This window comes from Dipodomys spectabilis, unplaced genomic scaffold, assembly GCF_019054845.1.
Source record: "Dipodomys spectabilis isolate Male_0828 unplaced genomic scaffold, ASM1905484v1 ptg000018l, whole genome shotgun sequence".
Taxonomy (NCBI): domain Eukaryota; kingdom Metazoa; phylum Chordata; class Mammalia; order Rodentia; family Heteromyidae; genus Dipodomys; species Dipodomys spectabilis.
Genome location: NW_024870695.1, coordinates 21,240,423 through 21,267,886, shown reverse-complemented (window position 1 = coordinate 21,267,886; position 27,464 = coordinate 21,240,423). Strand labels below are relative to the sequence as shown.

The following is a 27,464-nucleotide window of genomic DNA, read 5'->3' as shown; positions in this document are numbered from 1 at the left end:
TCCACAGAACAACCTAAAATGTACGGGAGATACATATTCAGGCTGTTTGATCTCACCCAGGCTTTCTCCATCCTTTTTTGGACATCCGTTTTTTGTGCTTGGCCTTGACTTTTCATTGAATTATCCTACAGAGCTGGACTGTCACTAGCTAGCTGTGACATTTGTCAGTCAGCCTGACTGCAACACTACAGAAGGCCCTTTTTAAACAGAAGGTTTGGTAGAAGCCAAGCACCCATCTTTGATGGACGTAGCTCTCACCTGTAAATGCAACTTGTGTGTCTCTATGGAACACCATTCATTCGTGGAAAAAGCAAGATGCTGTACACTGCAAACAAGACTTAAAGCATTTTCTGGAAGGCCAGATAGGAAGAACCCAGGGCAGCAATATCAGACTATGGGAGAGCAAACTGAGGGTCCTCTTGTTATGCACCGGTGAACACAGTTCACTCCACATCCTGTTCATCTGTGACAATATTCAGAGTTCAGTAGGAAAGTAATATTGTCAACTCATCAGACAAAAGGGGAAGTGGCTCAGATGGGCTCAGAATTAGAAGCAGGAGGCCATGGCATTGCATCCAGCAGAGGTACCAGGAACATATTGGACACTAATCCAGCTTCTGTCCATCTTCTAGACTCACTGCTCACCTCCTGCCTCTGCATCCTCCACACCAAAGACACCCTGGTTGCCCTGAGGCTATGTGTTGCACATACCCCCCACGTCCACCAAGTTCATTGTCAAGCACAGCCCTGGTGTACTTCTCCAAAAATCCCCTCCCAAACCCCTCCAGGTGGCCTGGTTTCCCAGTTATCACAATGCCTTTAACACTCAACTCATATTTGTAGCATTGTACTTCAATAATGAATCATGTGGTAAGTTGCTTAATGAATATGCCTCGCCAAATGCAAACTTTTCAAGGGTAGTCTCTGGTTCATCCTTGTCACAGCTGTATTCCTACGCCCCAGCTCTGGGCCCAACTCGGAATAGGAGCTTCTGACACTTGCTACATAATGAGCAAATAGTCTTTCCCCTGCCCTCCTGTGCATGTCATGCTCTAGCCCATGAGGAACAGTGTGGCATACTCCCCTAAAGCCTTGTTGCTCTAACTACTCCCAAGCTTGCTGGACTAGCATGAATCAGCTCATGAGGCCTGCTATGTAGCGCTTGGTCTGCCTCCATCCCCCGTGTAATAACCCTTCTGTACCTGGCCACTCTTCCCCTCCTGAGTACTTCCTTGTTTACAAATCTACCTCCCTGCTAGTGGAGAAGCAGCTGTGTCATTTCAGGGCCCACCCTATACAATTTCACATCCTGGTTCCAGGACCCCCAGGAACACCAAAATCCAAGGATGTTCAAGGTCCTTTCAGAAAATTACACTGTACTTTTTAATTTCACCTAAGCATGTCCTCCCATATACTTTCAATCATCTCCAGATTACTTATAATACCTAATGCAATGTAGATACTTTATAGTTGTTATAGTATATTCTTTAAGGAACAATGACAAGAAAGATGTTTATATGTGTTTATTATAGACACAACTTTCAAAAATATTGTCTACCAAAATAATGACCATTTACTATGTGAAGGTTAAAATGTGTTTGTGACTTTAAATATCACTATCTTACAATACTATGAAATTTGTAAAATTTATGTAATCAATCTTAATAAAAAGTTATTTTAAAAAAATACTGTCGGGCTGGGAAGGTGGCTTAGTGGTAGAGCGTTTGCCTTGCATGCATGAGGCCCGGGGTTCAATTCCTCAACACCACATAAGCAGAAAAAGCCGGAAGTAGCACTGTGGAAAAAGTGGTATAGTGCTAGCCTTGAGCTGAAGAGCTCAGGGACAGCACCCAGGCCCGGGGTTCAAGCCCCACGACCGACCCATAAAAACAAAACAAAAAAAAAAAAAAATATTGTCTACCTGCATTTGATTGAACACTTGAAGGCAGAGCCCAGGACACTGAGGGCTGACTATGCATGGACTGTGCTATGCTCATTTGCATGTAACCCCTTCTATTTCAACCTGCAGCACACTCACTCTTCCCACTGTCCCTTCAAGAGAGCAACTGCAGCAACATGGCAACATCAACTGCTCAGGCCTGCCTGGATCAGAAACACAGTGCAGCTGGTAGAACCAGCTCCATAGCAGCAAATGCCACCAAGGGCACAGCCTCTGTCCATGGTTCAAATGGTCCCTGTGTTCCACACAAGACATTAGGAACTAGTAGTAGTGCGGCCTTTAAGTAAGCTCACCAACAGGAGTGCAAGTGGGAGAGAAAGCAATGAAAAGCAGAACATGCACTTACTACAAAGCACTCCAAATAATGAGCAGACTTCTGTTAGTTAAGCAAGGTTCTTAAACCCGATGGGGGTCTCCATGTCATTTCAGGTTGGGCCTTCTGGATACTTCCTCTTCTCCTAAAGTGAACTGGTTTAATATCATATGCAAGAGAAGCTCCAAGTTCCAGTCCCCACCCTCCGAAAGCTGATTGGTACCAAAGTAGCTGCAGTGTTTAGGATGATCAACCCCCTCCCCAATCAGAACAAACAAACCATCAGTAGCTCCAGGTCACCACCCATGGCCCATCCTCCCTGAAGTTCCACACTGTGCATCTCAGGAAGGCTTCATCTCCTGAACCCTGAATCTCCCTCAGCAGAAAGCTGCATCCAAATCAGAAAACCAATCTGCTCAACTGAAATGATTTCTTTATGTGGCTGCACATGGTCCATGACTGGACTAAAGTCTCAAAAACCTTCACCCATAACACTGTGCTGCGGATTACTATAAAAGCAGCCCCTATGCAGAAAGGCTACCCTCCTCTCAGGATTCTACCAAGCACCTACAGGGCAGCTACCAGCATGGTATGGCTCCCACTGCAGACAAGGAAACTGGGAACTAGCAAAGTTAAGTGGGCATCCCAAGGTCACACAACCAGGAAATTTCTTTCTCCTCTTTTCCCTTTTTTCCCTTTTTCCCTTTTTTCCCAAAGCCTTGTACATGCCAGGCAAGCAAGCCTTCTACTACTAAGTTTACTCCCAGCCCTACAGCTAGGAAATTCTTAGTCCAGGATAGGCACTGGTGGTTCACACCTGTAATCCTAGCTACTCAGGAGGCTGAGATCTGAGGATCACATTTTGAAGCCAGACAAAAAAGTTCTCAATGTTTTCTCCAAATAACCAGCAGGCTAGACTTGAGTCATGGCTCAAGTGGTAAGAGCAGCAGCCATGAGCAACAACACAAGGCCTCAAATTCAAGACCAGAAAAAAACAAGACTGCTTTTCTTCCCTAAACAAGGCTGCTTGCCACCATCTGCTCCCTCATTCTTCCTCACTTGACAGATGGGGAAACTGAGGAGGCAAGCTGCAAAAGAGATTTGCCCAGGGTTACATTCAGCTAATAAAAGCCCCAAACTAGAAAGCAGAAGTTTCTCTTACTATGCTTGGAACTTTCACACCTTAAGAGGGCAGGTCATCTCCCTTCCAGGCCTCCTTTCCCCTCACTGTACAGAGGGGCTTGCTGGCTCTTCTATATCCTTGTCCTTTCTGCCACCCTCCTCCAAAAGACCAAGTCAGCACTGGTAAAGCTTGGAGCAAGGGCCTTGCATCTCAGCACAAAATGAGGCGCCTCCCTGTCACCTGGTACTCACAGGGGACTTGCCTTGGAGAAATTCAAACATTATCCGATTTGGAAATAATGGAAATAAGTCATGCCTCTTTCCGGAAGCTAGAAAGATGACTTCCATTTGCAGAAAAGGAAACTGAGGTGAAGAGCAGCAATGGCCAGCTGGGGAGGGGGGCAGCTTAGAGCACAGCCCATCCCTGCTTTCTGGCCCTGTTCCTCTCTCCACACTCAGGAGAACTGGCAGCACTGTTTTAGCAGCCAGCCCTTTTATCTCCCCCTTTCCTTGAATTTTGATTACTTTGACTTTTAAACCCAGAAACTTTCACACACACACACACACACACATACACAAACACACACACACACGTGCACACGCGCACACACGCACACACGCACACACACACACACACACAGAGCAGAGATGTGGAAAAAGGAACCACAATTGTCATGAAAGTTGAAGCCACCTCATCAAGTAACCGAGGTCTAACCCAGCTCCTAATTAATATTAACCCTCCAAATCAGAGTCATGCTCAGAAAATCTTGGATGAAGAGACACGGGGCGGGAGGGGAGTCTCCAATTTTCTTTTTACTTCATCTGGAAAATTAAGAGCACCGCTGATTTGAACAAGAAATCATCAAGGAAAGCAATCACAACTCCACATGGCCCGTAACTCGATGGACTTGGGACGTGTAACCTGCCACTTTCATGTGCTGAAATTAAAATGATTGTGGTGAGAATAGCAATGATGGCATGGGTTTGTCTCTCCTCCTTCATCCTTAGAAAACATAAAAGCCCCAACTGAGAACTAGGGAAAAGAATCAGGCAAAAGATCATCCTTGTGACAATATACTAGTAGAAAACTGGCCAACACCTTCCCAAAGGACAATGGAGGGGACAATGAATGCAGAGAACAGAGGAAGAACTGACAGAGACCCTCTACTCCAAACCCAACACTGGTTCTGCATTAATTACAATAAAGTGCTTCATAGCCTAGCGACCACTTAATGGAGCAGCAAATATGGCTTTTTCCCTATAATTAGTCAATGTAATCCACCATCATTTCCCTCCTCCTGGCCACCCTACTGTTCTTCCTATTCCACCCTCCACACATCAACTTCTGCATGTACCCTACTCCCTGCCACCGGTTTACTCACAATAAGAATCTTGTCCCTGGTCCAGGCAGCACCTGGGAAATTCCACCCATGCAGGGTGTGGACCCACCTTCTGAGGAGGTCACAGTTCTAGAAGTCAAGACCTCCCAAGCCAATGGCAGAACACTCTGGTCATTTCCTGTAGCTCTACAAAATTTATTCCTTATTCATACCACAGAGTTCATGCTTTACAGATCAAAACAATATTCCATGCTAGGTGCCAATGGCTCACACCTGTAATCACAGCTACACAAGAAGCTGAGATCTGAGGATCATGATTCAAAGCTAGCCTGGGCAGGAACGTATGTGAGACACTTATCTCCAACTAACTATCAAAAGCCAGAAGTGGAGCTGTAACTAGAGTTAGCATTGAACAAAAAAGCTCAGGGCCAGAGACCAGCCCTTGCTCAGGACCAGCACACACACACAAAAAAAAATCTGCTGGAGTGTGGCTCAAGTGGTAGAATATTTCGGCCTATGTGTGTAGACACACACACACACACACACACACACACACACACACACACACTCTCTCTCTCTCTCTCTCTCTCTCTCTCTCTTCTGTTTACAGAAGCAAAAAACCAACTTCTCCCCCGAACTGCTGGGATTTGAACTCAGGGCTTCATGTTTACTATTATCTAACATTTCAGCCATATACCTTGGCCCTTTTATGATTTAGTTGGTTTTCCAGGAGGGTCCCACATTTTTGCCCAGGACCAGCTTCAGACCTTAATTCTCCTACCTAGGCCTCCTGGGTTACTAGGATCCAGACAACTACCACCACACCCAACTTATTGATTTGAGATAGGGATCTCACTAACTTTCTCCTAGGCCAGTCTCAAATTGTGATCTTCCCAATGCCTCCAAATAGCTGAGATTACAGGTACAAACTAGCACACCCAGTCCTAGGTTTTTGTTTTTGCCAGTTATAGGGTTTGAACTCAAGGTCTGGGCACTGTCCCTGAGTCTCTTTATTTTCAATCCTCAGATCTCACCCTTCTGAGTAGCAATTATAGGCGTTAGCCAGCAGCTGAATAATTATTTTAAGTGTCAACTACACACCAAATCATTTATTTTCATTGTCTTATTTAACTTATAGCAGTCTCCTAGCCTCATTTCCTTTCGGGACAGAATTGAAGTTCAATAAGGCTTAGACATCTTCTTAAGGTCACAATTAACACCAGTAGCAAGTTTCAAACTAGGGCACACTAAGTCTAAACCCTGTGCTTCCAGAAAATCACATGCTTGTCTGACAAAACACAATACCCTTGTTTGAATCCAATTTACACCCCAACTCTGCCCAGGTTATGTATATTCACATGTACATATTCTTATGTGAATATTTTCCTTTGTATTATTTCTCCAACAATACACAAGAAAACACCTGTAAGGCTGAGGCACTTATAATTCAGCAAGCTGACATTTATCCAAACTTGCCAAAGGACAGCACCCTTCCCAACAATGCTATAAAATAACTAACAAGCACAACACTTTACAGTCTGAGCAATTTAGTATGACAACTCTAATCCTTACCACAATCCCATAAAGCAAATGTTAACCTTCTGTCCATTTCATAGATGACAAAACCAAGGCACAGAAGACTTAACAAAACTTGCTCAAAACCACACAGCAGAGTGAGTGGCAGAGCATGGATTTGAACTCAGGAAGCCAGTACAAGATTAAGTTTTATCACCTCAATTAAAGTAATGAAAATAGCCAAACATGATGGCTCTATCCTGCAATCCTAGCTACTCAGGTGGCTAAGATCTGGAGGAATGAAGTTAAGGTCAGTCCAGGCAGAAAAGTTAGACTCTTATGTCCAACATAACCAGTAAAAGGGAGAGAGGCATGGCTCAAGCAGTAGAGCACCAGCCTAGCAAACACAGACCCTGAGTTGAAACCCCAATATGGTTCAAATATAGGGGGTGAGGGATGGGATGGCATCAGAACTATATGTGCAACTTTGTTTTCCCATATTATCAGGCTCCAACTTATGTGACTCTGAATCATTTGTGATTTCTCTATCACAAACAACTATTCCATTCAGTCTCTCCTGGCAATATCTGTGCCAAGAGCCCAGAAGGCCTGAGTCGTCGTCTCTGGGAAGCTCTTCAACAGACCAAGCACAGGGGGAGATGTCTGAGGATGCTTGAATTCCAACCCACAAAGCACTTTCCTGACACTTGGAGGTTTGTCTGAAAAGCCCTGAAGATACCGGTCATTTCCCATTAACACAATCAGACCTTTTAGGAGGCCCAGGAGGTCTGTACACCGCCCCCTACACCCCATCATCTCTCCAGGGCATGGAGAAGAGCTCCAGTGACTATCTCCACATCACCTTCCACTCTAACCCACTGGAATCCTGCTTGAAAGGAAGCACCAGAAGAGCTGATGCCAGGGACAGCCAGGCTTTAAGCAAACAGAATGATTTGGTGATAAAGGCAATCACGACATGCTAACATGGCAGTGTGCCAAACACAAGCTGCCCAGGCAAGATTTGCACTCAGAAGAACTTTAATTGAATTCTTTCAGCAAGTGCAGCAGGAAAATTCATAATGAGGTCCCTACCTCCACCCCCCACGAGTTGTGTAGATTCAATGCAAACTCATCGTTAATAAGCAGAGGGGACACATATGAGCCCTTCCCCACATCATGTACTGTGGGGAAAATGACCATCTAATCCAAGGATTTTTTTTTTCAAAGCGATCTGAGGAAGGCATTCTGCCATAATCAGCTTTACTACCCCTATTAGTACAGGAAAACAAGTTCTGAACCTGGCTCCCTAGTGAAAAATGCAAAATTTGTGTAATTAAAATTATACTTGTGAAATTCAAACACACTTTAATTTCCTAAGGGCTCCCTAATCAAGTCAGAAGTTCTCACTAAAACCAATTATCTGCTTTGAAAACAGAAGAGGAAACATATACATGTAGGAGTCTTGCAGAGATTCACAACCCAATTCTTTCCTAGGTTACAGCATGCTAATTTGTTTCTTTTTTCCCCAGGTAGAGGAGACCATGAACCCACTAATAGTTTCCTTTCTTCTTTCTTTTTTTGGGGTGTGTGTGAGAGAGACAGACAGACAGACAGAGATAGAGACAGAGAGACAAAGAGAGAGACAGAGACAGAGAGTGATTGTACTGGGGCTTGAACTCAGGACCAGAGTGCTGTGCTTTGGCTTTTCACTCAAGGCTGCTGCTTGAGCCACAGCTCCACTTCCAGTTTTTTTGTGGTTAACTGGAGGTAAGAGTCTGATGGACTTTCCTGCCCAGGCTGGTTTGGAACCATGATCCTCAGATGTCAACCTCTTGAGTAAACAGGATTACAGGCCTAAGCCACTGGTACCTGGGTGCCACTGGTTTGTTTCTATTAAGTGCTACCTACACAGGTTAAAACATTTTTGTTTGTTGTCTTGTTGGCCTCTAACTACAGAAGTGACATGTTTGAGAGCTACCCCAGTGGGAACCAAGTGGAAAGGCTGCATCAGCAATTGCACAGTTTTTCCACCCATCACACCCTACACCTGAGCCAGCTTTCTTCCTGGAGATCTCACAGCAGTTTTTTCAAACCCTTGCCCATCATCTGATGGAAGGGTAACCCACTGCCATTGACAAGGGAAGAGGTGAAGGTCCCAGCTTTCTTGTGAAGGAGGTTGACAACAGAGCCCAAGGACTCCTGAGGGCCAGCCCTGGAAGTGAGAATTCCCTGGGCTTCTGAACCCCTTACCAGATAAACTAGCTAAAATGTCACTTTCTTAACTGGAAATCCTTGCCCAAGCGCAAGAAATACATAATACTCTCCAAGACACTGAAATATTTAAGAAGTAATTGTCCCAATGACCCATTTTATACCACCAATATGAAGTGCTATCAGCCTAGGGAGAGAATGGGATTTTTTTTTTCTTAAACCAAAAAAAAAGCTCTACATCAACAAGTGTTCTCTTTTCTCTCCCTAGAATACATCTCAGAATGAGAATGAGGATTTTTTTTTTTACACTCTCCCTTGGGTGTGCCAACAGTTCTGTGATGTTGGCCTACACATCACCCACCCCTGACTCTAAAAGTCCCAGGAAGTAAAACAAAGCACCTCCTGATTAACACGCTTCCTTGCTGCTGCACACGGAAACAGAAGACCTGATGTGCACCCAGAGCTTGTGTACAACAGAGGACACTGCAGTGCACTCAACAGGGTTCAATGCTAAAACTTTCATGAGAAGACGTAGGAAACAAAGTGTGTAAGTGCACACGTGTACACACACAGGCAGGAGACTTAGCCAGAAACAGGTCATGGGATCCGTGACTGGCCTGGTTCCTTGCCTCCCTCCCACCAGAGCAGTCACCTCATTAATGTCACTCAGCATCACTTTTTGCCACACTAGGCCTTTCTGCATGCCATTCCCATAGGCAGTCCTTAAAGCCAGCTTCCATTGTAAACTTCTGTTCTTTGAGAAACTATCAAAAGCTTTGATTGGAGAAAAGAAAAAAATACTTTTACAGGACCCCCTTCCCACTCTTCGCCTGCTCTGGTGGCTTCTCTTCAGTGCTTTATTCAACATCACTACACACACAAATCAGGCTCTGAAAGTCGTTTACAATATGTCAGCTTAAAAAAAAAAATTGCAGTGCCCGTCTATTTGCAATTGCCCAAAGAGAATAATTCATTTCAGTGGAGGATATGGATGAGCCCTGAATGCATTCCTACACCGCTTCCTGCCCTTCAAAACAATAAAAATGTAAAAACCCAGACGAAAGAAGGCCTGAGGTAGAAGAAACGAGAATCTCTTGACCCCCAAGGAATTTATTCTCCTGCATCTTCTGAAGTGCTCTCCTCAGAATGCATCATCAAGACCATTTTATTAGATTTTTTCTAAACCCTTGAAATTGTCACATAATTGAAACAGAAACAGCAATTTAGAGCTCCGAATGGATTTCTTAAAAAGCACCCCATGCTTGCCCAGCTTCACCCCATCCCTAGGCCGGCTGTTCTTGCCCCCAACCTAAATGTAAGGCCCTTTCACATAAAACCCTATTTATCTTTTAAATCCTCCCCTGCCATAAAAGTTACACATTCCCCTAATGCCTTAGATTTCAGGACGTTTGGGAGAAACTCATCCCAGACAACAGGCTAAAAAAAGAATCCATTAGCATTAACTTGCCTGTCACAGCCAGTGACAAATAAATGAATGTGATGCTTTCAAATCAGTCATTGGTGGAACTACCCCCAGGCAGATAAAGACCAGGACCAGGAGAGAGAGGGCTCTCACACAGTGGGGGTCTCAGCTCTTCCCTAGCTGTGTCCTAGGGCCTCAGAGACACAGGCATTCCAGATAGAAAAGGAAATGAACTCCTAAGGCCCCTCAAGCAAGGCAGAGATAAAGGTGCATGCCACCCACACAGCATTTCCCAATCTCAGTGTGCTGTGCCATTCATCACCCAAAGAAAGAGGCTGTGGTGTCAATCAACCCACAGGTGCTATGCTGCTTCGGACAGTGTCATGGGGGGGGGGGGGGGGGGGAGGAACAGATAACTCATGCTTGTGACACCACGGCACCCATAATGTGCAGCTACTCTTTTAGCTCCTTAACCATTCATTCTCTGACGCAGGTACTGTTCAGGTCCCCAGTTAAGAGATAAAAATGGAAGCAAGAAAGCATTAAGTGATGTGTCCAATATTCCATGGTTGGCTAAGTGTCATTTCACTACACTAACCAAGCTCTTAGAAACAGGCCATGAAAAATAACCTGGCACTTCCTGGCCAGATTAAAGCCAATTCTATTCCTCAACCCAAACATTTGACAGTGGCAAGACAAAGGGAAAAAAACCTAAACTCTACCCAGTGAGATTGGAAGACATGCTGGGGGATGGGGGTGGGGGGCTTAGCAATAAAGGCAGCAAGGCCCTGGAATTCAGGACTTTGATTCTTGCTATTTCTGTGGCCCCAGGAAAGCATGTTAGCGTCCCAGGTCTCCATTGACACATTTGTTGAGTAAAGATAATGCCAATAACTATGGAAGTTTGTCATGAATTAACAGAGATTAAGGTTAGAGAAGTTTCTGTGCCTATAACATTCTAACTCAGCCATTTTTTTAATTAGAATTTTTCATTTTGACATTTCAAATCTCGGAACTAAAATGAATACATACAAAAAAGTAATTTTAAAAGTTTTAAGTTAAAGAAAATAAACAATTAGGAAAAAGTGGCAGCATGAGAATAACTTCTAGATTTTCCCTCAACCTTGTACTTAGGTCAAGTGTACCTGTCACAGCAGCTGGACCAACCATCCTAGCCTGCTGCCAAAACCATACCTGCTCACCTCTCCAATAGGTATAAGAAGCAGAAATGGTGACTCCAAAAAAGCATGTCCCACATCTAGAGGCCTCCAGACAAAAGGACCTGAAGCTGACATTACTTCTAAAGTCACTACTATCAGCAACAGGCCGTTGCTGATTTCCTCATGGAGAAGTAGCACTCCAATGTCTACACATGGTGAGCTCCCAGTCAGTGTGGGACTCTGGAATTCTGTCTACACTCTGACTCCTTGTTAAAGAAGAAAGACAAAGGAAGACAGGCAGTGGAAACAGGAAAACAACAGAGTTCTTTGTAAGCTGCCCCACACTCCCAAAGATCAGAAGGGAGACCTATTAAGAGCACTACTCTTAAAGAGGGTCGACAGCCAGAGAGAACACTCTGAAGCCCCAAGTCCAGTAGGAGACATTCTTTTTTAACCTGATCAGCCATTGTTTGATCAATGACTTTCTCTAGGAGTCCAAAGAACTCAGAACATCGTAAGGAGCAGCCCCAGTAGCCTGCACACATGCGCTAGGTTCCTAGTACCTGCCAGACAAAACACCCGTTTGCGCTGTCTGGCTTTCCAACTTTTCTACAACCTGGTTCCCCAAACAAGCTTTACTCCAGACCACAGCTGAAGCAATTCCTGACAGAAAAGGACTGCTGCATCCCTGCAATTCTCCCTACCTCTCCTCAGGAGATAGAGGAGGGAGCACCTCCTCCAAGATGCTGCTTTCTTCCTACTACAAGTCATCTCAACCTCTGTGCTTTCCCAGTCTTTCTATCACACAAGGTAGCTTAGTCCCCCAAACCAGGAGCAAATATCCCCACAAGTCTGTTTCTATCATCTTTCATTTATTCAGTACTAAATAGAAGTAATATATAAAGGGCAGGTGTAAGAAAGCCAAGAGGTCCTTTGAACCTTCTAGAAGAGATGCTGTGTCCTTAGAGTTTACTGTCCAGTCCAAGTAATAAAACATGAACCTAGCAGGGAACAGGTGGCTCACACCTGTAATCCTAGCTACTCAGGAAGCTGAGATCTGAGGATCACAGTTCAAAGCCAGTCTGGGAAGAAAAGTCCATGAGACTCTTCTCTCCAACTAACCACCAGAAAACCAGAAGTGGTTCTGTGCCTCTAAGTGGTAGAGTGCTAGCTTTGAGCAAAAAAGCTGAGACAGTGCCCAGGCCCTGATTTCAACCCACAAACAAACAAACAAAAAGACATGAACCTATAAAACTTGGAACAAAAGGCAGAACACAAGTCCTGGTGTTGATTAGAAACTTGCTACTGAAAGAAGCAACTGCATGTACTGAAAGATATGGTCCCAGCCCACTCCTACCAACATGGCCCTGACCAGCTTTGTAGGCTCAGACCTGACTATATCTGGGCTGTTTTTACTCTGTGCTTATTTAATGGCCCAGCTCAAGTGAGGGCAGCAGTCTCATCTTTCCTATACCACTGCCAGTCCCACAATAGTGTCTAGCTCCATGTCTGGTGAATACATGGATGGAATAAATGCCTAGCACAACTTGTAAGAGAGCTAGGTGCTTAGTTAATTTTTGCTCATTTATAGTTCTAGGGAGAGTTACAACCAACAAGGTAAAGCACCATGGAAATTCAGAGAAGGAAGTATTAATCCCATGCCAAATAACAATAATACTTTGGTGAACAACAGACTGCATGTTCTACTGAAGTCCCTGACAGCTGTGCTAGTGAGGACTCACATTCTTCCTCTGTGTGAGCACAGGTAACACTGCGGTGTTTGCATGAGGACATTGCCTAACAAGAAGACATCATTAAGTGATACAGGGCGGTACTTTCAAGAAGGGAAAAGGACAGCTTAAACTAGTCTCCAAATGAGTGTTTTGTGGGCACCAGAGAATAAGTAGGGCCTGGAGAGATGGATCCACAAAAGACAGGAAAGGTGGGAGATAAGCTGCAAAGAGGCCCTTGCACAGACCTTCAAGGACCTTAAACATGAGGCTAGGACTGTTCAGTGGGTCCAGGATGCTTTAAGGGGCTTGCTGAATCCCCTGCTAAAGGGAGCACACACAGAGGGAGGTAGCAATGGATATGGATTACCCAAGTGTGTGTATGTGTTAAATGAGCAGCCCAAATCCAACAAGAGAAAGGAGAAGATGAACTCTATCTCCCTGGCTGTACTCAGAGCTTTTAGCCAAAGAGTATTAGGCTTTAAAAATCCAGAATAGAGCCCAGTGCTGGTGGCTCATGCCTATAATCCTAGCTACTCACAAGGCTAAGATCTGAGGATCACAGTTCAAAGCCAGCCAGGGCAGAAAAGTCTGTGAGACTCTTATCTCTAATTTGGCACTGAGGCACAAAGTGGTAGAGCACTAGCCTTGAACAAAAGAGCTCAGGGACAGTGCCCAGGTCCCCATAGCCAACAAAAAGTCTAAATAAAAATACAAAATAAAAGTGTAATAAAATTAAAACCCAGAATAGAAGAGAAATAATACATGCTGTCTCAAGGGACCCCATAACCACAATGGTTCAGCTGGTCCCTTAAGAGACTGTGCCATCCAACTCCCTACCTGGAAGGCACAAGAGGCCCACCTCATCTATCAAAAAGCATATGACATAGAGTATAAGAACCCCATCTTAGCACACTGACTGCAACAGTACAACACAAGCCAGGGAGGAGAGCAATATCAGGGAGAGGACATTTGAAGGACAAGGTGCCCCTCCTCCATGAGCTGACACCTGCTACTGACTTGCAATGCAGGAAGGAGCCGAGCCCTCCGACAAGCAAGAAGCTAAGCACCACTAATCCTGCAAGGTCCCAGCTGGTGCGGAGAAGGGCTGCAGACACTCCACCACACCCTCAGAGGAACGAGAAAACCCACCAGCAGGTCAGTTAATGATGGCTGCTGAGATGACAGCTGCAAATCACCCACAATGGCAAGATGCTGGAGTGACCCGACCCACCACAGCAAGGGGAAGCTGGAAACCCACCCTTTGCCCATGAGAAGCTGCCAAGAAACCATTCCTGCGGAACGAGAGGGTGGGCATGGAAACGCACAGGCAGCCGCTGTACCCATCTGGATGTATGCTTCAAAGAGAACCTTCCAGAGCCTAGAAGCCACGTCAGAGAATCAGATGGAAACAGGAAACCCTGGCTTCCAGCTGAACCCTCCAAAACTTAACTACCAGGGTAATCTGAAGTAACCCACAGAAGGTAACTGGGTAGTAGTCCACCACTGAAGAAAGCCAAGAAGAATTCAAGTTATTCATTCAACTACTGAGAGCTGCAGCCAGGGAGCTTACATTCTGACTAAAATTTCTTTAAGGTACATGTGGCTGGCATCTGTAGATCAAAGCTGAGACTAGGAGGATCCTAGTTCAAGATTGTCCCAGGCAAAAAAGAGGAGACCTCATCTCAATCTAGAAGGTGATGGCAGGGCTGGGAAGGTGGCTCAGTGGTAGAGCGCTTGCCTTGCATGCCTGAGGCCCTGGGTTCGATTCTTCAGCACCACATAAGCAAGAAGAAAAAAGCCGGAAGTGGCACTGTGGCTCAAGTGGTAGAGCGCTAGCCTTGAGCTGAAGAGCTGAGGGACAGCTCCCAGGCCCAGAGTTCAGGCCCTACGACTGGATCCAAAAAAAAAAAAGGTAATGGCAGCCTGGGAGCAGTGACTCATACTTGTAATCCTAGATACTCAGGAGGCTGAGATCTAAGAATCACAGGTAAAAGCCAAATCAGGCAGGAAAAGTAGATAAGACTCATCTCTAATTACACACACACACACACACACACACACACACACACACACACACACACACACACACACACACAATCTGATAGTCCTGATAATGGGTGTCTGTAATCTCAGCTATATGGCATGAGAGGCATAAATAGAAAGACTGTGGTCTAGAGGGGAAAAAAGACCCTATTCAAAAAATAATGAAAGCAAGGGGCTGGGAAGGTGGCTCAGTGGTAGAGCGCTTGCCTTGCATGCCTGAGGCCCTGGGTTCGATTCCTCAGCACCACATAAGCAAAAAGAAAAAAAGCCGAAGTGGTGCTGTGGCTCAGGTGGTAGAGCGCTAGCCTTGAGCTGAAGAGCTGAGGGACAGCGCCCAGGCCCAGAGTTCAGGCCCCACGACCGGACACCACCCCCCCCCCCAGAAAAAAAAAAAAAGAATAGTGAAAGAGAACAGACACAGATAGTTGAGCACTCCATGCCTCTTGCTATGTGATACTCTGTTCTTAAAATAATAATAATAATAATGAAAAGCAAAAAGGGCTGAGGGTATAGCTCAAGTGGTAGAGTGCCTACCAGACAAGCCTAAGTAGGCACTCTACCAGGTAGGCACTCTCCTAAGTTCAAACCCTAATACTACAAACAAGTTTTGTTTCTTCCCGAGGCCGTTTCAACATTGCACTTTTTTTAATCATATAATGATAATATCAGCAGATATTTGCTTGTACACAGATAAGTGCTTGTACACAGCTCCTAGCAAACAATTTGATATTCATCTTCAAAACAAAGCCACGTAAAATAATGCATTTTTTAACACAAGGAGAAATTGAGACTTGGAGAAGAAGTGATGCTCACACAAAGTTACAGGGCTGCACTGAAGGAACTGAAAACAGTCTGAAAAAAAAAAATGGTATCTCTGGATCAACAACTAAGGTTCTAGCCTCAAAACTTAAGGAGACACAACATACATACGGATCAAAGCTCACAGTGCCTTGTTAGAATGTGCAACATTAATGTTTCTATGCTTCAGTTAAGAGATAAATTTAAACTACAGAAATAAAAAGGAGAGAGATGACATGTGGGAGGTGTGGGGAATGTGTTCTTACACACGAGGGTAATTAGGCCAGATGGTGAGTTCCACCCGGCGTCCACTTGCACCCATAGACGCTAAGGAGCTTCTTGGCTCCTCCACAAAAAATAAAGAAGCCACAGGCTCAAAGCAAACTCTCCCAGGCAGCTAACGCTTCAGCCCCGAGGAGACAAAGCAAGGATGTGACATGATTGATCCCCACCATCCTCCTGTCCCAACGGCTTCAAATTAAGCCATCTTTTTAGTATAACATGACCATTTTAACTATTTAAAAGATGGGGGAGATCCTCTTGCATATTTTACAAAATGAAATAACCGTCTAGAGAAATAGGAAGATAGGAAAATGGACCCATCTTCTGATCACAATCTACTTCACTAATTAACAATGACTGGTCTCCAATGAGTCGTCCCCTGGCCAAGCTAATGAAGTCCCACTATAGAATCACGTGCACTGTAAGCATTCGTGCTGGAAAAGGGGACGAATGAAACGCAGGATTCTACACCCTTCCTTTGGTGGTTCATTAAAATTCTGGTCAAAACAGAGTTTTATTTATGTGAGACATTAAAGAATATTATGACAGTATTAATATGAAATCCGTTGCTTTACTGCCACAGATTTTTTTTTCTTTCGTCTAAAGTTGCAGTTTCTTTCCACTGGTCTTGTTTTAACACCTCCACGGAGTATTTCTCTGGCGAGTGTTAGCAAAGGAGGGACAGGCAGGAAGTGGAGAAATGAATCTAAGCTGAAATGCAAGCTGACATATCATTTATAAAAGCTGCTCCCCCAGTCCTCCAGGAGCGGGCACGGCCATCATGACCCCAACAGCAGACACTCAGAAGTTTTATTGAAGGGAGCTAAACAAAACATAAAGAGGACTTCCCTAAGATTCCACAAGCCTACCAGCCAGTTATGGTTAACTCATGATAATTCAGTCTAAAATCCTGGTGACCAGGCCCAAGTCCTAGAAGAAAATAACCCGAGGCAAAGAAGGCACTTTCCTCACCCCACTCCCATCCCAACACACCTCCTGCTGCCTTCAGGGTAGAATGACCTCAGAAGTGAAAGCAAGCCCTGAGGGGTCCCCAAGGAGAGAAAGTACAAGTCAGCGTCACACAATGGGATGACATAACAAGGGAGTGGGGGTAATCTCCAGAGTGGGAATAGAACCTCCAATTCCACACTGTCTGGGTGCTGGACTATTCCTCACAACCTCCCCCAAGCCTGTCCGTTCTTCCCTAACTCACACACTTCTGGTGCAATTCTTATACTACTTCTCCATCTCCATTGCTGTTTGCTCACCAATAGAATGTAGGGGACACTGGCCCCCACCTCTTGAGAGCTGCAATAAGGATCAAACAAGTTTAAGTCAAGACCCTACAATGTAATCTGAGACATATATTCCACTTCTAACATAACCAAACCTCTCACAGGATTCATGTAAGGCTCTAACAAAAAGTAACTGAGAAGAAGCAAGAATGATGGCAAGTCAGACACCAGCCTGTGCTACACACTAAGATTCTGTCTCTAAAACTTCTCCCCCCCCAAAAAAAAATTATCACAAATATTTACCTGACATTATGGTATTATCATGTACCAGGTCTTGTTTGTTGTTGTTGTTGTTGTTTTTCTTTAAGTCAATAACCTTTTAATCTGCAGAGAAACCCTACGAGAAGGGAAACTGAGGTCCAGAGAATTAGCGGGGCAGTCCAGCTTGCAAACAACCACCATCCTAATGATAATGATTAAATCAACAGTAAAAATGGGGAATGATAGTGATGAGTTTCGAGGCTTTTCCCTGTGGGCCATGCTTTTATTCTCCACAAAAGCCCACTGAGGGAACTGATGTCTTCACTCCCATTTGACTGATGAGAGTGCAATGGAGCTGAAAGAGATTGAAGAGCAAAGTCCTTTGCAAGGCGTCATTAAAAGTAAGGTAATCAGCCAGGTGCAAGTGGCTCATACCAATAAACCTAACTATAATATCGGAGGAACATACTTCAAAACCAGCTTGAACAGATATATCCCAGACTCTTATCTCCAACTAACCAGCAAGAAGCCAGAATTGGAGGTATGGCTTAAGTTGGATAGCACCAATTGTGATGGAAAAAGCTGAAAAAGAGCCCCAGTACCCACATACACACACATCCCCACACAGACATACACACATAAATTCCAAGGCAACATGTCTCTCTCAACTGGTTTAATGTCAACACATATCTAAATATCTTAATAAATTCATCTCCAAATATCCTAGACTTTGGGTTGGGGCTGAGGGATATTTAAGAAATAGCATATCTTGTTTTCAAGTTGAATGTGTAACTAAAACAACAAATGACAAAGTATATTAAGATTGAAATATTCCCTTCCTAGTTTAAAAAAGAAAAAGTCAGAGAGGCACTGGTAACTCACACCTGTAACCCAGGTTACTCAGGAAGCTGAAATCTGAACATCATGGTTCAAAGCAGAGCCCAGGCAGCCCAGGCACAAAAGCCCATGAAATTCTTATGTCCAATAAACTACCAAACAAGCCAGAAGAGGACTTGTGTCTCAAGTGGTAGACTGCAAAAATGCTCATGGGGAAAGGGTGATACAGTCCAAAAAGTACTCTTGCCAGGCGCCGGTGGCTCACGTCTGTAATCCTAGCTACTCAGGAGGATGAGATCTGAGGATCATGGTTCAAAGCCAGCCTGGGCAGGAAAGTCCGTGAGACTCTTATCTCCAATAAAACCACTAGAAAACTGGAAGTGGCACTGTGGCTCAAGCGGTAGGGTACTCGCCATGAGCTGAAGAGCTGAGGGACAGCGCTCAGGCCCGGAGTTCAAGCCCCATGACCAACAAAAAAAAAAAAAAAAAGAAATGTACTCTTTACCTGACTTATGTAAATTTAACCCCTCTGTACATCACCTTTATAATAAATTTTAATGCTCAGAGACAGTATCCAGGCCCAGGCAAGCTCCAAGAACAGAACTAAATAAAAAATAATAAGTAAATAGACAAATAAAAAGTCAGGGAGAAGGGACAACAAGGGAGACGGGGAGGAAAGCAGTCAGACCCCCAGTTTAGTCAAAGCTGGAATTTTTCCAGTTTCCTCATAGGGAAATCTGATGCGGGTATAGAGTGACTGAATGACAAACCTGGAAACTTGAAAATTCACACTTCTGGAAGAAACAGTCATTTTTCCAAACCCAGGATACACTGCTGCTTCTAGAAAGCCTTTGGAAATGTGAAGCTCATACACTGTTTGCAAAGCAACTGTAACAGTTTGTGCCACATACACAAGCAATCTAATAATCCCTTCCATTTATACATTCCTATCATCTACTTAAGACATCGCGGGGGGGATAGGGGAAGGGAGGGCCCTAAGAAAAAAGTTATTACTAGGTGCCAGTGGCTTACACCTCTAATCCTAGTACTCAGAGGGCTGAAAGTTGAAGATCACGGTTCAAAACCAGCATAGGCAGGGAAGTCCCTGAAACTCTTACCTCCAATTAACCAGCAAAATGCCAGAAGTGGATCTATAGCCAAAGTGATAAAACACCAGCCTTAAGCAAAAAGCTAAGGAACAACACCCAAGCCCTAAGTTCAAGCTCCAGTTCTGGCACCAAAACAAACAAAAAGAGAAAAAAAGAGTGAAAAGAAAGTTACCTTATTTAAGATATTGGGGGGGGAAGAGAAGGGATAGTGGGACAACAAGGGAAGGGGTAGCAATGATTGACAAGTAACGTGCTCATTGCCTTACTCATGGAACTGGAACCCCTCTGTACAGCATCTTTACAATAAAATAAAATTTTTAAAAAAAGAAATTCTGATTCCATCTTTAGGAAGTCATAAGTTTAGAAAGATCATTCACTCATGGCAAGCTCTAGACCTTAAGTTCTCGAAATACCATCCTCAACAGCACCCTTTCTTTACTAATGTGCAAAAGTATTTACACAATGAGAAGATTCTGATTTGGGGGACTCAGCTTGAGGAAATAAACTAAATGTGTTAAAAGTGAAGGCCCTTGATGCCCCACAATCAGAAGCTTCTACTTTACACTCCAGAGTATCAAGGCTACCAAATATGAAAAAGTGTTTCTTACAGTATTATTACATTAGAAAGATGTTGAGCTAAAAGGCGTAAAATGAATGTATATGCTGACAGCCCTTCCAATCCAGCCATAGACTTCCTGCAGCTGAATTCTAAACCACTGCTGACGAGCTCAGAAAGAGCCATGTGAACAAGCCACTTCTACAAAACTGTGGCCCTCTCACAATCCTCTAAGCAAGTCTCCACCAGACTCCCACAGAGTTACAGGGTTTCACACAAGCACCACTGTTGGTTTCAAGGATGCCCTGATTTATCTGACCAACCTGAAACCAAAGAATCCAGGGCTTCCTCTCTTGGACTTACAGCTTTCAGCATCTGTGAAGTTTTGTTTGTTTTTTCCCAAGAAAGGACAAGCTGTTTAAATTCCACTGCTCTCAAAAAGCACAGGATATAAGACCTGGAAAGAGCACCCTCAAGAAGAAGAGTTCCACTTTTCCTGATATGATCTCAGCAATACTTAAAAAAATAAATAGAAGACTTGCATAAATATTGTAACAGACAGAGTCACTTCCTCCTACTAAGGATCAGACTCATCCCTCTGGATGCTTAGAGCTCACATCAGATGGGAGAACTGGGAGACACACATGGGTATCTCAGAGAACTGCTCACAGGGCCCTTCTCACCCATACTGACACCCTAAAGGTACGACACACAGCAAGGTGCCACAATTCATTGCCAATGTTTGGAATCTAAACCTGAAATCTTCGCAACTGAGTATTTAAGCCCTATTGCTGGTTGTTTTACTTACCTTGGGTTGTGCTCGACGAGGAAATGCAACTTTGGGATCAATCTGGGAAAAAACAAAATAATAGGTATCAGTGGGATAGTTTGTGAGTAGGCTATATGTATATGTATATATATATATATATATATATATATATATATACACACATATCACTTAATCATTAATCACTCATTTCTCAGGCTTATAAGTCCACATATACTTTATATATATGTATATATGCATATATGAACATATGCATACACACACATACACACACATACACACATAATATTACACTCTGTTTCTGGAGCTATTCAAGGTTCCTTCAACGTTGATCTAAATTTTCACTATCTCTATCCAAACATGGCTAGACTTTCTAAAGTGTCCTACCATGCATTTTAGTGTGTGATGCTCTGTATAAATCAGATCTTTTTTTGCAAGAGTTCCTCTTCCATAAACATTATTATTAAATGATACCTGCAGTTAATGCACAGGAGAAAAGATGGGAGCCATGTTACCACTGAGGGGAAAAATAAAAACCTGAAAATCAAAAGTGGCTTCTAGCACTAATAAAATAGATGACATCTCTACTCCCTAGCACAAGAGGGCAAATGGATCCCCAAAATGTCAGAAGTCAACAACATCGCAAAACTCCCATCCAACACAATGCTCGGCTTGAATCAACTCACTATGTTTTAGCAAAATAAAGTTAGCAGGCATTATCAAAAAGATGATTTGTTCTGTCATTATACCTCCATAGAAAGCAGGTGTCCGAAACCATGGAGCCTGACTAGATTTAAAAAAAAAAATGCAATAAAGCAAAAAATGCACATGAACTAAAACCACCTGGATTTTAAAAACCACAAGGATTAAAATCCAGAAGCTTTAAACCTAAAGTCCAAATTAGAAACCGAAGGCCATAGGTAGAATACAAAAAAAAAAAAAAAAAAAAAAAGTGAAGTGGGACTGTAATGCAGTAATTGGGAGCTCCCCCACCCCAACCTCAACCCCCACAGGAAAGCCTACTCTATTCCAGATCAGATGCCTGCTTACAAAGCAAGGAGCTTTACAATTCAGAACTAATTCCCACAGAAGCATTTGAATTAACAGGCTAATGTGAGAAGAAAGTTACTGGACAGTAAAAGGGGGAGGGGGCAAGGAATATAAAATACATACACTGTTGGTTTTCTTTGCATTTCTAAATGTTTCAAATCTTTTGAGTAAAACAACACAGAGAGTAACCTGAATATTGCTACAAGTTAACTAAATTCCAGGCTTTGACCTTCATATTTAATTTTCTTCCCTTTCAAAAACTCAAGCTGAATGTGGCTTTCAGTTCTGCTAAGAAGAATGCTGTGGGGTAAAGAAGGCTAGGGATGACAAATAACCACACATAATTCCTATCCCTGACCTATATCCTCTAGAGCCCCTGTACTAGTCTATACAAGGGCTTACTGCTTTTATTACAGTAGTTTAAGGACCTAATAAAAGTCTGCATCATAGTTTCCACTTTTTAAGCATCACCTGAGAAATGAGAGATCACCTGTCAGAAACTACATACACACACACACACACACACACACACACACACACAAATATAACACTGTTCTAGAAAACTACCCTTTCCTAAAGATTAACATTGTTGCATCTACAGGTGTGCCCAGCACTGACTAGAGCTTGTCTACAAGAGAGATACAACAGGTGTGGATTTTCCATTCTGTCCACCATAAGTAAGACAGATGCCTCCATGGAGAAATACTCCCCCCAAAGGGTTTGTTTTTGGCTGACCACACAATGCAAAAAGATAGGCAAGTGGAGTATGTCAGAAGAGAGGCCAGGGGCAATGAGGACCATCAAGTACTAAAATAAAAAATGAAAATTGCAAAACTAAAAGCCAATTGGGAACTGCATTTGAGTGTGGTGACATCAGTGAATTACATACACCAAGAGAAGAGTTCCTCCATGTGCAATTTACAGAGATCTCTATAGGAGGGGGGAGGGGTCAAGGCAAGATGGCAAATCCCAACCTTTTGCACATCCCGGTCAACTAGTTTTTAAAAAGAAAGAAAGAAAAAAAAAAAAACTACCAAAAATGAAAACATTAGTTAGTTAGGTACAGCTCTACTTACTGGATCTACAAGTCCTCTAGGAAACACTAGGGTACTATTTTGGACGTGAATGGCCGTTACCTAAACAAAGCTTTTAAGGTAATGGTAAACAACATCCTCGGTTTCCATGTCAATAAAACAACCGCTTCTGCCTCCTGCACTGAACGTTGAAACAAAGTCAAAAGCTAGGTTAAACTAAGTAGCAGTGACCTGAACACTTCTACAAAAACCCCAGGAGGGAAAACTGTAGGCTATTTACTAGATACTCAGGGACCCACCAGCCACAGCACAAACCAAACTCCCCACCCAAGTGGAGGAGGGTGCCTTGAGCTGGCTTTCCTCTTTCATTTTAGTAGCTTTTGCGAATTTGTGTAGCCTAAAGTCAGGGGAAAAGGGAGGAAATTTTCTTCACAATTTCACCACCCTACAAAAGATTATCCCTGAAATTAAACGCTCTAAAAGTACAAAAGCACTGGGTTACAGGTTCTGACAAGTCCAAGACAATTAATAAAGCCAAGTGTGTGAGGTCTTTTCTTGGGTGAGGGCAGTACCCAACCTTTTTTGATCATAGAGGGTGAATTTGCAAATTCAATGCCTATGCACCAAAGGTTGCCAGGTCTTTTTGTCTCTCCCATTCAATTTTAAAGACAAAGAACTTGGAAGATCACTTAATTCAGTGTTTTACAGAAAAGGAAACTGAGACCCAAACACAGGGAACGACTTGCTCAAGTTCCCAATAGGGCAGCTGGAACCACAATCTCTCATCCTACCCTACTCCAGGAGTCCCATCTTCAGAGAAGCACAGTCCCAACATCACCTTGAGGCCAGCATTACACAGATACGCAAAAATTGTGAGGAAATTAGAGGACACATACAGGGGAGACAGGAGAAGGCAGGAAGCCAGCAGAGGGGCTAAATAAAAGACCGTCAACTCCCCGGCCTCCACTAACATTAAATTTATTATTACAGACTGCCACTCTTCCCTTCCTCTCTGACCTCTCTGCCTAGCAACTTTCTTATCTACAGAAATAAAAGGATCCAACAAAGAAAAAGAAAAAAAAAATCACTTTGAAACCCAAGGCCTTAAGCATTCGGTTTCACACCATCTGGAGTCACCCCACTGGATATCCAGGCTTGGCACTGCCAGTGTCTCTCCTTCCCTCTTCAAACCACATTCCGGATCCCAAGGCCAGGAGAGAAACCTGTTGCCTGGATCTATGATGAGCGCCCCCTTCCCCTCCCCCCCACCCAGCTCCCCTCAACCTGGAAGCATGCCATGCCTTCCCAGAGCCACAGTTGGCAATGCAGGCGGGGCTCCGCTGACAAAGAAAGTTCCATTTGCTCTCCAGTGGTGGTGAAGGCTGTGGTAAAGTCCCTTGGCCTGAGAGGATAACCCTCTCCCCCAGAGATGAGTCCCTTCCCTCCCCCTTCTCCACCCTTAGCTTGGCAGCCTCCAGAGTTGCAGTGGGATGGGCTCTAAAAAAGAAAACCCCAAACCCAAGCCACCAGCAAACTTCTGAGCCAACTAGTTAGCTGTTTTAAAAGTATCCAGTTCTAACACAGAAAGCGAAAGGCGGCGCTGTCCCTTTAAATAGGGCTGTCAATGCCTGAAAAGGGGCGAACAACAACAACAAAAAAGCAACCTACCGTCTTGGAATCTAACTCATGGTGGGGCTGACCTAATACTTTATCTACACTTGCTGGATCTGCGAACGTGACGAAACCGAAGCCTCTGAAAGGAAACAAAGAGGGAGAAAAACAAACAAGAAAATGTGACACCATTGAAAGTCACAAGAAATGAGACCTAATGCAAAAAAAAAAAAAAGAAAGAAAAGAAAACCCAAGGAGCAAAAGTTGCTCCCAAATGCACCCCCATTATTCCTATTCCCTCTTCTAGTTCCCCTCCTCCCTGCAGCCCTCCACCAGGCAAGAAAATTACCAAGGTTACTGGGGGAAGTGGGGTGAGGCTAGGGTGGCCGGAGGTTAACTTAGCTGAGGCTGGAGCCTCCACTCTGGCCGCCTCAGTTTCCTCTCCTCCACCTCCTCCCCCTCCTCCTCCCTTTTTGAAAGCTTTGTTTTATTCTAAAGGAAGCCGGACACTTAGAATCGCCTATCTTTCCTAACAGGGGACTTCAGAGTTTGGGGGAACTGAGAATGTGAGGAAAGCACACATTTAAAAAGTAAAATAATAATTGTTTTACAAACTGTAGAGTGAATGAAGCCGAATGCCATCTTCAACGAGGGAGAAAGCAGGAGGGGGGCGGGGGAGACTTCAGGAAGGGTTTCAGCTTCGATTCTAGAGTTCAACCCTAATTAATAATAACCTTTAGGGTGATGGGAGGAGGGGGAGCAACATTCCAGCCCGGCCATGCGCCTGAGCCCCACTCTAAATCCGCTTAGCTACTTCCAAAGACACCTCCAAATATAAAGCTAAAACTTTGTTCTATAATAAAGACAAAAATCCAGAAGGGAAAGGCTTTACCTGGAGCGTTTCGTGGTGGGATCTCTCATGACCATACATTCTCTAATTTCTCCAAATTTGCTAAAATAGTCTCTAAGGCTATCTGTAGAGAGAGAAAGAGAGAGATGGGGGGGAGAAGGTGTGGAGAAAAAAATATATAGAAGCAATGCAAAATCTGATCAAGGACAAAAAAAAAGAGAGAAGCAAAAGTAGTTTTCTGTTGTTATTCTGTTTTGTTTTGCATTCGGTGTGTGAGCGTGTGCACACGCGGGGAGGGGGGATTCGGCAGCAGAGGTCGCGTAGAGGGCTCGGAAAGGATCTGCTATTTAAAATATAGATATAACCTTGCACGAAAGTGGGGAGTCCACGGCGGGGCGGGGGGCTCCCAGCGCGGGATAACAAAGAGCAATAAAGAAGCCAAGAAGGGGGGGACCCGGGAGCCCCCCCCTCCCTCCCTTACCTGGTGAGGTCTGCCAGCTCAGTCCACCGATAAACATTTTACTAGAGGGAGAAAACATAACAGAAGTGAGCACCGATGTCAGATCGGCCATTTTGACGTGTAACTTACAAAAGCTCCGAGGAGAGCGGGGGGAGCGGGCGAGCGCCAGCCGGGAGGTGAGGTGGGGTGGGGGCGAAGGTGACGGCCAGACGCCACCCCAAGGTGTGTAACTTCCCGGGGGGCGGGCAGGGCCCCCCTCGGCACCAGGGGGCGCAGGGGGAGGAGGGGGCGCGCGCAGACGCCCGGCCCCGCGCTCCGCCGGCCCCGCCGGCTCGGCCGAGGGGAGCGAGCCGCGGGCGGCGCGGTGGGCAGCGGCTGGAAACTTACCCGGGGTCGTGCTGGGAGTCGTTGGCGCTGCCCGAGGTGCCCTGGCTCCCATTTGCCTCCATAGCGGAGCCCCCCCGCCCCCCCACCCCCGACACACCGAGCCCCACAGCGAGCGGAGCGGCGCGGCGGCCGGCTCCGAGCCCCACAGCTCTCCGCTCCCTCCTCCCCCGCCTCCTCCCCCCGCCCGCCCGGCCGCCCGGCCGCCCGCCCGGCTCCGCCGCCGAATCTCCGCGAGCGCCGAGCCGGGGCCGCGGCGAGAGCCGTCACACGTGGGCTCGGCTTAGCTCAAGCCCCGCCGCCCCGCCGCCCCGCCGCCCCGCCGCCCGGCCGCCCGCCGCCGCCGCCGCCGCCGCCGCCTCGCACACCCCCCCGTCCCCGCCCCCCTCCCCCCGGCCCCTCCCCGCCTCTCCCCCTCCTCCGCCCCACCCCCATCCCCTCCTCCCCCCCCCCGCCCCGCCGCGCACGTGGGGCGGAGTTCTAGAACGTCGTGTAACCAATGCGGTGACGTCACGCACCCCGTGCGGCCCCCGCCGGCCCGCGCGCGCACGCTCGCCCCCCCTCCCGCGCGCACACACACACACACACACACACACACACACACACACACACAGCGCCGGCACCCGCGGGAAGCGGCGCGCAAACCCCCCGCGGGGGCCCCGCCTCCGAACGACGGGAAACTGAGGGGAGCACCTCGACTCCCCCCCACCCCACCCCCGGGATCACGTGGGCCACGGGCGGGGGGGGGGGTGCGGGGGGCGGGGCGGGAGGATCGGGGAGGGGGAGGTGCGGGATGCTCACCGTGCGGGGCGCAGACGCGCCCACCTCCCCCCCGGCGCGCGCGCACGCGCGCGGGCACACACACACACACACACACACACACACACACACACACACACACACACACACACACACACACACACACCCCGCACCCCTACTTCGGCCTCTCCATTCAAGTTCGCCGGCCGCTGACGCCCGGAGCCCGGGGATGGCACCGACCGTCCGCCCGGCTCTGCGCCCTGTTTCCAGCCACCGCGCAGAAATTTAGGTCAAGGACGTCAGGAGCCAAGCCCACACATCCCGGCGCTCCTGGGGCGGCCCTCGGGACCCCCCGGACCCCCGGGACGGCGGGGACCCTCCACCCTCAACCCCCGCACCAACGCCAGCCACAAGTTTTATTTTTCCCTCGGCGCTGCAAGTTCGCCGGCTCCCGCGCTCCACACCCGCAGGTCTGGCGCGGCTCCCCGCCCTTCCCCAGCCCAGGGACGGAAGGATCCGTGCCGGGGAAAGGGTATTTTGGAACTTTGCGAAACAGCCGCGATGGTAAGGGGGGGACCAGAAAGGGTTCTGCGTTAATTAGACACAGTTATTAAAAAAAAAAAAAAGTAAT

At 45.8% G+C, this 27,464-nt stretch overlaps 1 protein-coding gene across 6 annotated transcripts in view; it reads right to left on the bottom strand.

Annotated features, from left to right (window-relative positions):
* Positions 1–26,159, bottom strand: part of Msi2 (musashi RNA binding protein 2) — a 369,453-nt gene extending 343,294 nt beyond the window's left edge. For all 6 annotated transcript variants that reach the window (XM_042670695.1, XM_042670704.1, XM_042670685.1 and 3 more), the window contains exons 1-5: positions 26,078–26,159; positions 25,712–25,752; positions 25,273–25,354; positions 24,438–24,522; positions 20,707–20,748 (exon numbers count right to left, since the gene is read on the bottom strand). In XM_042670695.1, coding sequence (XP_042526629.1) covers positions 20,707–20,748; positions 24,438–24,522; positions 25,273–25,354; positions 25,712–25,752; positions 26,078–26,139 — 312 coding nt within the window. In that variant the 5' untranslated portion in view covers positions 26,140–26,159. The remainder of the gene's footprint in view (positions 1–20,706; positions 20,749–24,437; positions 24,523–25,272; positions 25,355–25,711; positions 25,753–26,077) is intronic.
* Between the last annotated feature and the right edge of the window lie 1,305 nt (positions 26,160–27,464).